Source organism: Corvus hawaiiensis, chromosome 13 (genome assembly GCF_020740725.1).
Source record: "Corvus hawaiiensis isolate bCorHaw1 chromosome 13, bCorHaw1.pri.cur, whole genome shotgun sequence".
Taxonomy (NCBI): domain Eukaryota; kingdom Metazoa; phylum Chordata; class Aves; order Passeriformes; family Corvidae; genus Corvus; species Corvus hawaiiensis.
In genome coordinates, this window is record NC_063225.1 from 13,814,171 (window position 1) to 13,829,144 (window position 14,974).

Genomic DNA, 14,974 nt, shown 5'->3' on the forward strand with positions numbered 1-14,974 from the left:
CCAGACAGAATTAAATGAACTGGCACATTGTAAAGAATTATATATTTTTAAATGTGTAAAAGAAAGTAAAATGCAAAGTTTAGTATTAATTTCTTTAACCTAGAGGCTCTTATTAAAAGCTTTCAGGGCTGGAACAGTGGTTGGAACACCACTATCTCAAAATGGCATTGTAAACCAGTTCTGTATAAACCAGATCCCAGATCTGAGTTCAGCTCTCATGTACAGTACAGTGATATTTCAGAGTTTTACAGCTGATTCTCAAAATGCTTCTGCATCAGATTTATTGTGCCATCTGTGTTTAAACTGTACAGATAATACTGACATACTGAAGTGTGACTGTGCTGTTCATTGTGTCACTCAGCTGGAAGAACTGCTGACAGACCAAAAGAGAAAAGTCTTGCCACACATACTATTAGAAATTACCCTTACTGTTTTGTGTTTTCCTACTTCTGCATAGAAATGAATTTATTTGGGAACATTGGATAAATTTTCTGTCTGAAAATACTGAGCTGAATACTGAACCTGGAGAAAAAAACCTTTGTTTCATAAGCATAATAGAACCTTTTGTATATGTACTTTTTGCCCAGATGTCTGAAATGGTAGAGATCTCAAGAACATCAACTCTGGAGCTTCAGAGCCAGTTTGATGAATACAAGGAGAAAAATCGCAGGGAATTTTCAGATCTGCAGAGGCAATTAAAGGAGAAAAGCATTGAAGTAGAAAAATCACGCCTGATGAACATAAGAATGCAAGATGAGGTAATGACTCATAAGTTCAGTGACAAATTCTCACCTTTGACCTAGAATTCAGTGCAGATAGTTTTCAAGATAGTGAATGTTTGCTATTATGCTTTTGTGTACTCTCATGTGCATCATGAGAGGCTGATCTCAGCATGCTTTTGAATTTTGTTATTCATGGTAGTGATCAGCCTGTTATTTCTGCTGGGGAAATAGGGTTTCCTATTTAGGACAGATAAATGCAGTGTTTGACAAATGAAGGCACCTTAAGTGATATGACAAGGATTCCATTGATGATCTGCTGCTCTTTAATGCCTGCTACTGAAGGAATTGAAAATTTAGAAATATTTTTGATCAGGAAAAATCCTCCACCAGTTATTTAGGAAAAACAAGCAAACAGACATATAGACATACATTCTCCTCTCCTTTTGTATGAGCCAAGTTGCAGATTTAAATGACAAACATGTCTGTGCAAGCAAGAATCAACCAGTCTTGAAGTGTCTGCATCGCAGTATGTAAATTTTGCCATAAAGACAATCCAGTTTTTTAAAAATCTGCATATACTTGCTCTGCAGTTGGAAAAACTATGAGAATACATTGGTCACAGATATTTTCTCTATATGGAATATTTTAATAGTAGGATTTTTCCAGTTTAGAACTTCTCTCATATCACCCTCTTTCCTTAGAAAGTGTGTTTTAAATTCAATGTAAAACAGCAATAGAAGAAAGAGTACTTTCTGTATATTGTTATGTCTTTTTTCTGTATTTATTCCATTCAGGAGTGGAGAGCCTTTGTAAACAGTCTTGTGAGGCAATATGGGAGCTCTTCACTGCTGCATCTCTTCCAGGTTCTCTGCGGATACACAGGAGACACCCATCTTGAAAGCTGACAATTCAATGTCATTCTGAAACATTAAATGGATATGAAAGGCTATTAATGTACAGATCCCTGCACTTAACTAGCTGTTCACCAAGTCATGCAGCTGTCAGGACTTAGCAGTAGATAGCAAACTCTCTGAACATTTACTAATACATTATTTTAGCTTCATTACTAAAATGAGCACTTGAAACATAGGAAGATTGTGGGAAAACTATTAAAGAAAAAACCCTCTTATCCTATATTATATATATGTTACAAGTTAAGTTACAAGTGCAAGGAATGGTCATGATTTCACCTAAAACCCATCTCACTTATATGTATTTTTAAAGTACCATGAAGGTTTTGGATAATATTATTGAGGACATGCAGTTGTTGAATAGTCCTGAGTTTGTCCTCAGCAGACAGCCCCACTGTACCTACTAATTATACACACACACACACACACACACACACACACATATATGCAATTATGTAATGGGTAAAATGCTGTCATCAAAGTGCATCAGACATATAAACTATATAGTTATTTAAAAGCTAAAGTATTGGGAGTCTGACAAGGAAAGGAGTAATATTGTAAAAGTTCCAAACATTTTGAGACATTTAACCATTTTGAAAATTATCAAAATTTTGGCTTACTGTAACTTGGTAAAAAGAAGTAAATTTTAAGAACCACACCGTGGATAATTGTCAGTGTAAAACATGTAGTATATATGAAGCATCTCATTATAGGTCACAATCAAAGTTTATTTTCTTGGTGCCATCTTGTGGATAAAACAAAAATTACTGTGAAAAGCCAGTAAGTAATTCAATGGAATTCTTGTCATGCTTCCAGATCTGTTGTGTTTGCAGTGAGTCCCCTTTACTGCTATCCCTTGTTTATAGGAAGTACAGCATGAAGTGTATTACCATGATCTTATTGCTTCAGATGCGTCTGATGGAAGAAAACCTGAGGGACCACCAGAGAGCTCAGGATGAGGCAATAACAAAAACTCAGTTACTGGAACAGACTGTGAAAAGCTTGGAGTATGAACTGGAAGCCAAAAACCACTTAAAAGATGATCGGGCAAGACAAATCAAACTAATGGAGGTAAAAGACATTCTTAAGGGTTTGTTTCTTCTTTGAAGAGATGAAAATAATTTTGGTATTTCACATGGATTCTGCTTGGAAGGAATCAAAAAAGCTTCATGTTGTTGAAAATCCATGTAGTACTACTACAGGAATTATTCTGATATATTCTAAAGGTGATTTGTTAGCATATCTATTTGTAACATGATGTGTTCTAAATTACAGTTTTCTCTCATCATTTTAGTTAACTTCTTTTTAATGAATTTTATCTAGAGCTTATCATGCAAATTTGCATTATTTTCATTTCTAGGCCCATCATTCAGAACTTCAAAAGTATTTAGAAATGTAAGTTCTGTTTAGCCTTTGATACCAGTTCATTTCAGGAGTCTGAATAACATTGTGACTCTAACTAACTTGTTGCAGGGCTTCATAACTGTTCAGTTCAACTAGGCTGTCATTTGACTTTCATAAATAAACATCTCTATGTCGTACTCAGATGAAAAGAAATTTGTCTTCCAAACGTATAATGTAATGCAGACATTCAAAAACAGTCTCTAGAAACATTATAGAATGTCTGTTATTTTCTTGAAATAGTTGGCAGTGATTAAAAAAAGGAAACAAAATGTTTATTTTACTTCCATCAAATAAATTCACTCTAAAGGCTTATCTACCTGCCTTCTCTTTTGCTGGGTGTTTTAAGAGGCATTACAATTTTCAAGCTTAGTCTTTCAGACACCTTGAGTCCTTGAAGTTTAAGGAAGAATGCCCTGGTAGCAATCTGAAGAGGATTGAAAGTAGTATGTTGAGGTTGCTTTTCTTTGTTCCACTTAGGACAAGTTATCTCACCTGGAACTTGAGCTTGATGAAGAAAAGAATAACTCGGATTTGTTGTCTGAGAGGATCAGCAGGTGCAGAGAGCAGGTACTTGAACAAGTTTTCCAGCTTTTGCTTAGTGATTCCATGAAAAAGTTTTATTAGGATCACAATCCATATTGATCAACTAAGTAGTTATTAGCAATAGGATTTATATGCTATACTTAGGCAGAGCATGTAAATCCAAAAAACCCAAGGTTCACCAACATGCTTAAATATGCTCCCTCCACATCACCACAGACCAATTTTTTCCTGTTGTTCTAACTGGAAAACAGACACAGGATATAAAGACTGAAGACCAGTAAGCCTGTTGTGAAGAGTCTCTTATATTGAAAGATCACAATTTTAATCCTACTGAAAAGTAATAGACTCATAATAGACAGCATAATAGACTCTTAATTTCAAAGAATGAGGAGGAGGAGCTTTAGGAAATCGTGGCTTTAATTAAGGAAGTCAGCTGAACCAAGGGTGCTAGCCAGTTTCAACAAAGAGGAAGCTTTATTTTCATTACAAGTGTAAAAACTGATTAAGATACATCAAAGACAAGACAACTGGAAAGCATTTTCCACATAAAAACATCAGTCTTTTGTTCCAGAAGTGTAATATAAGTTGATAGCCCAGAAAGAGGGGAAGGATTTATTAATGAGGTTGTGTCTCATGCGGCAGAAAATGTAAAGATAAAATGATACTTGCCGAGCTAAGTGAGACCTATCACAGTAACTCTAACAAGTAACAAAAAGGTTTTTGGCTATATAAGTAGAGGAAAGAAGTTGTGGAGACTGTATAATGAGGCCTCAGTCAAGATAAAAAGTAATCCAGGTATGCCCTCTCAAATAAAGGAATACTTTACCTCTGTCTTCAATAAGGCTAGTGAAGGTGCAGGTGGGGGGAAGTGGAGTGAATGTATTGGAAATGAGACCATTGAGTTGGAAATGACCAAGTCTTAAGAGAATTAGGAGTTCATTGGTTTGAAGACAGAGGCCTTTATAATATTATTCAAGTTTTCTGAAAGAACTGATGTAAGAAATTATAGGTCCTGTAACAAAGACTTATAATAAATCAGTAAAGTACAGTATAGGGCCTGATTACTGCAAAAGCAGCCAGACATCCATGGCTGAGTAGTCAGGTCATGCAAATGTTGTATTAGTTCATGGAAAGAAATACAGTGATGTGGCTGTCTTGGAATATCATGGCTTAGATAATGTTCTTTGCCTTCTTTTTGCTTTCTGAAAGATGTGAAACTGATGCATAATTCATTACAGCACATCTGCTACTGTAACGCCGCATGAAGTACTACAGCTCATAGTAATTTCCTTGAAGTTCAGGGGACAATTAGCATTGAGGTACCCACAATAATCTGTTCTGTTCTCATTTCTCTTTCTTCAGAAAAAAAAACCCCACCTGCTGACATTCTTTTGAATAGCTGTAGCTTCAGAGGGAGAACAGAAAGTAAAATCTTAGTTTCTGTGTCTTTTCAATGAAATTGTGTATTCCACTGAGACAGCTGGAGAGTTTAGAGTGAGGTAGAGCTCAGCTTTCTCTCACGCATCCTTGAAGCACCAAGGCACCATTACTACTTTGTTTGAACTCAGGTTACGGAGATTCTATTTGATTGTAATAAAGACTTTCTGCTGTTGTTCACTGATATTGTACAGACTCCGAGTCAGTGGGTGAAATAGGATGTAAGGGACTCATAATAATGTGGGGTCATGCTATTGTTAAATCAGGAAGCCTTTAATACTGGAGTCTGTGCCTGTATTGTAAACCTGGGATAAAAGTACTATAGTCATAGCTGCACTAGTGGGTACTATAGTAAGTTAATTTGCTAACTGAATGGAAACCTGAAATACCATTTGGTGACTAAAATGTTATATAATGGGTAAAAGACGTGTTTATTTTGAGGTCTGGAATTTCTCATTTCACACATGAGTTATAAAGGTTGCTTTGTTTTGATTTTATGCCAGAATGACTAAGTAGTCAAATTACTAAAGAGTATTTCAGGGTCTGCTAAGCATTTATAATGACAAGTGAAATAATGGATTTGTTTTGGTAATATCTGTATTCTTCTACATTTTTAAAACTATTACTATAAATATGTTATTTTAACATACTGATAATGAATTATAATACTGAAATTTCCAGTAAAAACAAATTTAAACAACTGGTTCTATTTTACATAAAGCTGAATGTTTGAATAAACATTGGCAAGACTAATAGTTCACATTTCACTTGCCATGAAATGTTATTCTTTTTTAATTTAAACACGCTTTTGAATCTGAATGGCTGCATGACACACTGTTCTCTTCTCCTCTTGCCTTGTTCTCAAGAAGTACCACAGCAGAGTGGGAGCAGAAAAAAATTTTGGGGAAAAGTGGGTCATATCCTATTAGTTTTTAAATTATAAGGTTTACTAACTCTAGAAAGACCAAAATGCTCAAACCACACTCACACCCACACACGGAAAGCTAGAGCATTCAGCTGCTCTTGGAGTCTAAAGTGATCAGGGACAGGACATCTTTTAATAAGTGATATGTTTTTTTCCTATGAACAAGTGAAATGAAGTATCTCTTGCCATATTGACTTTGTAAACATAATTGAAAAATCCTTAAGATACCCTCATCAATTCTTGTGTTCTGTGAAAATGTGAGCAGGAGTCTATTGACTTCAGAGTCGTTTCCAGTAAGTGTGAAAAATGGACTTACTAGTTTTCATTATAATTTTAGAATAAATAGAGAAGGATAAAATTGCACTGTCTGCATCATTTGCTTCCTTTTGGTAAATGTTCCCGGTGGAGATCTGTATACCTGCTCTCTAGCTGTCACTGGCTGTGGAAAGCAAAGAAATAAAAATCTGGATATGAAAGTTGCTTTTCAATTTTGAAGTACCAGAGGGATTTGTTTAGCTTTAGTTTTCTTCTTTATTAATCAATGGGTTTTTTGGTCACTTGGAAATTGTCTAAGGCACGCACGCACACACCCCCCTTAGGAATTAACAAGAAACATAGGCTGCAAACCTGTAAGATGGTAAACAATACTGATGGCATCTAAGTTATTAGAAATCAAATTGCTTTCACTAGTATTGAACACAACAGCTGCTTTTAATCGTAAAGCTGGCACAAAATGATAAAGCTTTGTAAAATCTGATACAGTTGCTTTTCTCAATTCTTTGTTGTTAGCATTCTTCAAATCCAGCTGTGGTAAGTGTTGCCTTAAGCTGCAGAAATAGTTTATTCTTTTAACACAATTATAATATATTAGATGTAGGAAAGGTAGAACATGGAACATGAAGTTCCATGTGGTACACACAGAGAGTGTGGAGCATGAAACTGCTACATCTTACTGCTGTGAAATAAGTGGAACTTTGAGCACATTTTGGCAGACAACTGCTTTTCTCCTTTGTGCATGTTAATTATGTGTTTACTGTTGAAAATCACAAGATGATAAAACAGTTTATATCTCCTCCAGCAAGAAGTGTATCTGCTGCCCTTTTCTTTTTACAAGCTCTTGTATATATTTGCACATAGCTTTCTGATCCTAATCAGATACAGCACTTTTGCTCTCTCCTACTACTTTTCTGTGAGGTTGCTTTTATCAAGAGGTGTCCAACAACAGTAGCAGTCATCTTGGAAATATAATTAATCCTAATTAATTATATTAGTCCTCTAAATAATTCCTTAATTTGAGTCTTGGGAAGGCTGCAAAAATTTGTTACAGCCTCTGAGCACAGTAAGAGCACAGTGGAACCTCAGAGTGGTCCATTAAGCAAGTTTTTACATAAAACAAAACCCCATTCTTCAGTTAACAGCTACATTTTTAATTAGTCATTCATTTTACCACAAATTTAGCTTTATTTTTTCCTGTGTCTGTCTTGGTAAAGCAATTACAGCAGAATAAATTCTATGTAATCCCTCACATTATAACTTTTTTCATATATTTCATTACTAAATACAGCTATTGTACACGTGATTCTAATTTGTGTCTATAAAATAATACTTTACTATATAATATTTTACTATATAACGTGTAAAACATTGTTATTATTGGGCTTCCATGTGACAGTGAGAGCTTTTAAGAAGTTACCCAGCTGTTGAGAACACAGTCACGTGCTACCATTGGTATTCTAGTAGCTGTTATGACCTTAGTTTTCAGGAATGCCTTCTACTCTCCTGAAACCATACTGTGACATAACATATGCAACTGCATGCATTGCTGCCATTATTTGTATTCATATATCAATTTCCAAGCTCCAGAAACAGTGCAAATTACTTCCTTTAAACATGATTAACTAAAAATATATCTTTTAATATTATGATGTGGTTAAAAAATAAGGCCAGGGGTAAATTTTCATCTGCTGTACTTGTTTAACCTTCACATTCTTAGCATTGCTTTTGGATTTTTTAATGCAAGAATTCCCAATGATTTTTGAAAGACCTTTACTGGGATAAATCTGTAACTGAGAGTTGCTTAACTGGGATGGTGTGTTTATGCAAGTTCATTTGTAACTGTTGTAAAGCTGGGAGGAATGCTGTGGCCACTGAAATCTTTATCTGTCTTTTTTTTGCAGGTATAGTAATTGATATAGATATTCACTGTGTTCCCCAGATGATATCTATCATAGTAAGCCCTGTGCAGTGTAAACCACAAATGCTGTGGTAACATTTGCTGTGCCTGTAAAGGCATTGTTGAAGATTTGCAGGGAGTCTCAGCAAGATTGGAAGCAAGAAAAGTATTTCAGTAGACTTAAAAACTTTGTCCTTTAGCACCAAAGTTTCAGTAGCAGTTGTTACGCAGTTCAGAGTTTCTCTTTGAGCTGAGGTTTTTTTTCCAATCAAGTCCAATAGTGAGGTAAAACAAACTAATTCTGCATTCTTGTCTTGAGTTTGTATTGATCAGGTAGCCTTTTAACATCTTTATACATGGAGAATATATTCTTCCTTGTGGTTGTTGAATATGGAGTGGAAATATTAAGAGATACTGTAGAAAAAGACAAGCAAACACCACCCCCCCTCCAAATCTAGAAGTTGGTGCCCCTCCAGTACAACCAACAAATTGACTGGAGGAGGAGAGCAGTGTTTGTATCCGTCGTGAAGCAGTGTCTGTTGAAAAACAGCTTTTGCCACTCCTATACGTAGAGAAAACCGCAATTGTCTGTGAAATGTTTCACTGAGTTCTAGGCACTTCTTGGTACCAGTCTGTGTTTAATAAAGTGAAACTTTACTTAGACTAGTCAGCAGCTTAAAGGTAAGGTGCTGTTTCAGAGGTTCAGACTTAAGTATGAAGGAGACAACTGGAAAAGATATTTGAAGATGGATGTGATGTTCCAGAACTCATGTCTTGCCACATGATATGTCTCTCATACAACAGCTTAGAGTTCAGTTCCTTGCTACAGAATGTATATGGTGAACATCAACAATATCCAGTGTGGGTGTGAAATGCCTAGAATGAGTACTGCGAATAACATGGCCTTCCTGAAGCAGAAAATTTTGTCCAGGATTGTAGCTGTAAAGCTCATCTGAAATCATGTGTATGTCTTGAGTTCTAAGAAAGAACATACTGCTTATTGCATAGATATATGTAGTTTATATATATATATATATATATACACACATACAGTATCATATAGATAAATGTAAATTAAGACTCTTATTAAAATTTCTGTTATCTTTCTCTACTAGATTGAACAAATGAGGACAGAGCTACTTCAGGAAAGAGCTATCAAGCAAGACTTGGAGTGTGACAAAATTTCATTGGAAAGACAGGTAATTATGTCTAGTTGTAAATGCTTTGACTGCTTTGGAGGAGCTGTTCTGCCAAGGCTTAACAGTACTTCAGGAATGCTGTTGAAGATACAATTTCAAGTAATTGTGATTTTAGCTGAGAGTTTTCTTCTGTAGTAGTAAACAATTCTTCTGCAGTTCAGTGGTCTTTGAAAACAAGATTACTTATCATAGCCCTTAGCTGAGATCCAGAGGAAAGCTATCTTAACAAGTCATAGTATTATTTACAAACTCAAGAACATAAACCAGATTGTAATGGGAATTTAGAGAACATGTTTGTACAACACACCTAATTTGGTACCTTAAGTTAGGTGACATTGATCTCATCTTAATTGTTTGAGAAAAAAGAATGCCACCTATTGGTATATACTGTGTACATTCTTATACTTTAGTTCTGATTTTCCTGTCATAGTCCTTTTTTCTGTGTTTGAGACCTGAGATCATGCTTTGAATTTCTGTAATATAGACCTTTATTTTTCTGTTCCTCATGTAACTTGATTTGTTGGTTTTTTTTTTTTTCTGTCAACTCTTTCACTAGGTCCCCATTGAAAACCTAAATTACATAGCCTCAGAAAAATGAAACTGCAAATCTGAGCAAAAGTCTGCTTTTACAAATCTTTTTCAAACTATTTTTATAGCAGGAGTAGCATCGGATAGTTAAGAAAGGATGGGGGGGAAACCCTAGTAATACCTTTAATAAAGTGGCATTGGATGTAAATAATTTCTTTGTCTACTTGTTCTAGCCATACACCAGTGATTTCCAGGGGAAGAACAGAGAAGTTTACCAAAGAATTTTGTGGAGCGTAAGACAGATTTGACAGAGTATTTGAACAAAAAAATTGGCATATTAAAAAGTACTGCGAGAAGGTGCTTGCACTATCTGAAGTTTAAGGGTCTATTTAATCCTAAAACTTTTAACTGAAGCTGAACAGTAAATTCTTTTCAATAAGGCACAGTAATAGAAAATTTGTTTGTAGTAAACTGTAAAATCTCAGTGACTTTCCATGTTTACTAAATAATATACTGATCACTGTACACGCTGGTATATGTTTTCCTGGAGACATGAATTTGGTATTAAGGTGATATTTGTCAGTCTGAATAAATGCGTATTAACCAAGTGTATTCCAACTATAGAACAAGGACTTGAAGAGCCGAATCCTTCACCTGGAGAGTTCTTACCGATCCAATAAAGAGGGACTTGTTGCTCAGATGGAGGCACGGATCACAGAGCTGGAAGAACGACTTGAAAATGAGGAGAGGTAAAACCAATTATTTTAAGATCAAAACATGCATGTTTATGTTTGTTATTATGGCCTCTTGCTAATATTAGGACTCTATTGCAATTAACTTTTTACCAAATTAAAATGGTTACTGTTTCATAAAAGTATTGCAGATTTTCTTTTTGACTGCGAGCACAATAGAAGTTTGTCTTAAAATGTAAAACTGGGCACAGTGCTAACATGGTTCCATAGCTCCTTATTTTATAAATACCTAATATCAGTAACAGGATTAGAAATATTAACTGTACTGTGAGACATCCAGTTTCATGTTCATTTTTTGTTTAATCTTGGAGGAGTATGTTTTTGTTCCTAAATGTTGCTGTGGTGACAGAAGAAATTCTCCTCAGTCATTGCTGGTTTTGAACAAATTTCTCAATATGTTGCATGGAATCAGTAGTTCCAAGCATCGACCTTTAGTATTATTTAATTCTTAGACCATTGCTAAGGAACTGTATTATCAGGATTGGGAGTATTTCAGTTCCTCTTTTACAAACCTGTCTTTTGTTTGTTTTGTTTTTTTCCTAGGGATAGAGCTAATTTCCAACTAAGTAACCGCAGACTTGAGAGAAAAGTGAAGGAGTTAATGTTGCAAGTAGATGATGAACATCTGTCATTGACTGATCAGAAGGACCAGGTAGAGGGAAAGACTAATATGCAAATATCTGATATTAATCCTACTCGCATAAACCATCATGTATAAAAGATACGAGAAGAATGTAGGTAGATTCTGATTACTCTGTAGTTTATGAACTCCCATTTAGTGGTATTTGCAGCTGCCATTGCATCATGTGCTTTTGTCTAGTACTAAATTGTTACTAATTTTGGAAATTATGAGAAGAAAGCAGTTCCAGAAGCAATGCTAATTCAAGAAATAAAGCAAATAACAGACAGTAATTCATCACACCAACAAGTAATATATTCTGTTTTGCCACCATAAAATTCTGTTTAAAGAAAGAAGCTGTTTACTGTTAAATATAGGCTGTAAGTATTAAGCATACACTGATGTTCTAATAGCAATGTGCTCTACCATTTACTGTGGTCTCTGTTGCTTCCTTGCTTAAAACATGGTTTCTTTCAGCACGTGAGCCAACAGCTAATATTCTGCCTGGAGAATGAACAGCATGTTTCAAATTGCAGACATCCATTACGGGAATGATCTTAAAAGATCCTCTGGGTTTTTGAAATGTATTTTATAGTATCTGTCTGTTAAAGTTGCTTAACTTAGACACATGTACAACTCTAGTCTGTCCTAATTGATAACCAGCTCTTGCTATCACGTAATACTGTCTTACTGTACCAAAGCTCTCTTTGCTTGTTGCTGGTTTTTCTTTGTAAAAAAATCATACCACATTATTTTTCTTAAAGTCTAATGCTGACTTTCAAATATTTCTGAAGCAGAGGATTACAGTGTCACTACACTGGCAAAGTTTTGTTTTTATTCTCCCTCTCATAGATGCTGGAAGAATAAAATTCCTTTATTAAAATAGTCCTCTAATCAGATGACATGTAAATATTGCAGTTGAGTTTGCGTTTGAAAGCAATGAAACGTCAAGTTGAAGAAGCTGAAGAAGAAATAGACAGACTGGAAAATGCTAAAAAGAAACTTCAGAGAGAACTTGAAGAGCAACTAGACATAAATGAACAATTGCAAGGACAGCTTAACACTGCAAAAAAAGAGTTAAGGTAGGATGAGTTGTCAGACCTTTCGGTTCTGTATCACACCACTACTCACACGTTTGACCGCTTGCTCCTGTTTAGCCATCTGTGAACATTCCAGTGTGCAAACTTTACAGTTTCCCCTCTCTGCCACTTTAGTTAGATGTGTTGGAAAATGTCATTGCTTGATCTTGTGCATGTTTCTTTCATGTAAGATGTAGTCTGTGATAAACTACCCCTGCTGGAGCAGAGGTCCTTTTGATGTCCTTCAAAAGTGTAAATCCTGCCTGTCAATGTTTTAAGCTTTGTATAAGTGTTCTGTGTGTATGAACACAGATGTGCTGTTTTAATAGCAAATATGTGCACTTTTGTTTTAGTAGACTGAAGAAGTCACCAAGTAAAGTGTTGGCTGATTCTGATGATGAGGACGACGACGATGATGATTTCAGCACGGATGGTGATAGTCTCTGTGAAGTACCTTTAGGAAATAACTTTTCAAAAGATGATGACACAAAAATCTAAATAAGTATGGATGCAATTCCTTGAAAGTACTGGAAGAATAACATAAATTATCAAGAAACTGGATATTCTAGAAGCCAAATGACATAAGGGATTTAAGAGTTGGGAATATATTGTTTCCATCTGTACTGTGCCATTTGCTTATTTAGATCTCCACTGTTTATTATAGAAAACAGGATTTCATTTTAAAACAGCTATAAAACAAGATACATATATATATATATATAACTGCTATTGAAAACATGAGGATAATGTTTCACATTGGAGATGCCATTTTGCTAAAATTCTGTTCAAGTAAAAAGCCATCTAATAGTAATTCAAAATTAGTTTTTAGTTATTAAAAGCTTTTCCCTAAAATTAAAGAAACTATGGAAGATTATTTAATAATTGTAAGTAAGGGGAAATTATGTATAAAATGTAAATATTTTAAATTTGATCTTTTTATTGACTAGTACTATTTTGTAAAGTTTTGAATATTACATAAATCAGTTTGATATGTAAAATCTTTAAAGTTATATCGAATGCTATGTTTGGGTTTTCACTAAGAGGAAAACAAATGAAAATTAATACATTTCATGCATTACAGAGCAGATTCATAGTTCCTGGGCCAGGAAGTACATTTTAAAACCACTGTAAGTTTTATTGTATGTGTTCTGTATATTAGAGGTCAAATGTTAATCCTGCCTGTTGACTTTAAAAGGACTAGCACATCTGAATGATGAGAGGCTTGCCTTCAACTTCCTTGTAAACTTCATTTGGGAAGCTTTCTGTTCTTAGTAGGGAAGGGTGAGAGTGATGTCAGTTATTACCTGGTATCTTTCATTTCCGAAAGGAATTCAGTTCTGCCAGAGGCAGAATGTAATAGGCCTGCTGATTGGAGGACATTGGGACAGTTCTTATCTTGCAAGTTTTTAAAGAGTCCCACTCGTTCCAGTAAAATTACCTATGGTCTTTGAATTAAGTACGTGCTTAAATCTGTTAATTGATACGAAAATTTTATGCTGCTGGCAAGAAATTGCACCAAGGAATCAGAAAGCATGTATCTGATTTTTCTTTCTAAGTTCTTCTTGACCATCTTATGGTGATATATTGCAGTGTATGGTCATATGTGCATATATATATATATATATATATCAGTATTTCAGTTGACAGCAGTATCTGTATTTTGGGTTATCCATCTATTCAACAAACTTTGTGGGAAATTTAAAACAAAGAGCATTGAAGATTTTATTTTAAAAAAATTTTCTATTTTGTTGCTAAAAATATTTTTTGCCATTTATATTACACCAGACTGGTTTTACTCCTTTGCAAATCTAGAATCCTAAAGAAAGGGCATTACTACAAAATTTTGTTAATAAACCATACTTAGGTCCTGTCTGTTTATCAGTATTTGTCCTCAGTTACAGGTTAGCGAGCACTCCATCATTCATTTGATCAAGTAATCATGAAATTGTAAAAAATATTTTGAACTGAAGTTGCTGGGAGCTTCCATTATTCCCGCAAAGGAATCTGCTGAGGAGAACAAATTTAACAGCTCTGAAAGTGAGGCTGACAGATGTGGTTAAGGCAAAAGTCCTGACAACGGCAGTATCCATTTTCATACAGTTACATGAAATGAAACTCCTGCCTCTGCAAGGTCAGAAATATATTCATGCATAGCAGATCACAGACTCTTTGCCATGTAATTCCCTTCAACTTGCTTTTGATCATTTGAGTTATATGGGAAATAATAGGAATGGCATAGTTGTAATACTTTGTATCTGAATCTTGTATCTTTTCCAGTAGCATACACATGGAATTTTTTGCAGTATCAGCATTACTATTTTGACATCACAGAAACAGCCTTTCATCCAAGAAGACCTGTGCTACACTGTACTGACAATCATCATAGAAACTGCTGTGATTTATTTGTTGTTTTATTTGCATGTTTATGTAGACAACTTCAAGCAACTGATTCCAGTCCCCAGTACTCTATCCTGTAATGTTCCTAGATGATTTATTTCAAACCACTGGAAAAAAATCACTCAATACTGCATCTACCTCCAGTTACACTAAACTGTAAAAGAAAAATTCACTTAAAATAAACAGTCAGCGCTCTCAGTTCTACTTTGTGCATATAGCTTGATATGAAAATTGCATGTTTAAAACATAAGAAGAAAATAATTATCTGGGAAATGCTGATGTTGA

At 34.9% G+C, this 14,974-nt stretch overlaps 1 protein-coding gene across 7 annotated transcripts in view; it reads left to right on the top strand.

Annotated features, from left to right (window-relative positions):
* Positions 1–14,887, top strand: part of CGNL1 (cingulin like 1) — a 55,411-nt gene extending 40,524 nt beyond the window's left edge. For 5 of the 7 annotated variants that reach the window (XM_048318118.1, XM_048318116.1, XM_048318115.1 and 2 more), the window contains 8 exons: positions 588–758; positions 2,543–2,704; positions 3,515–3,604; positions 9,231–9,314; positions 10,467–10,591; positions 11,138–11,246; positions 12,132–12,295; positions 12,646–14,887. In XM_048318118.1, the coding sequence (XP_048174075.1) occupies positions 588–758; positions 2,543–2,704; positions 3,515–3,604; positions 9,231–9,314; positions 10,467–10,591; positions 11,138–11,246; positions 12,132–12,295; positions 12,646–12,790 (1,050 nt within the window). In that variant the 3' untranslated portion in view covers positions 12,791–14,887. Of the gene's footprint in view, positions 1–587; positions 759–2,542; positions 2,705–3,514; positions 3,605–9,230; positions 9,315–10,466; positions 10,592–11,137; positions 11,247–12,065; positions 12,296–12,645 lie in introns of those variants that run through there. The other 2 variants (XM_048318120.1, XM_048318122.1) reach the window with 2 other exon arrangements.
* The last annotated feature ends 87 nt before the right edge of the window (positions 14,888–14,974 follow it).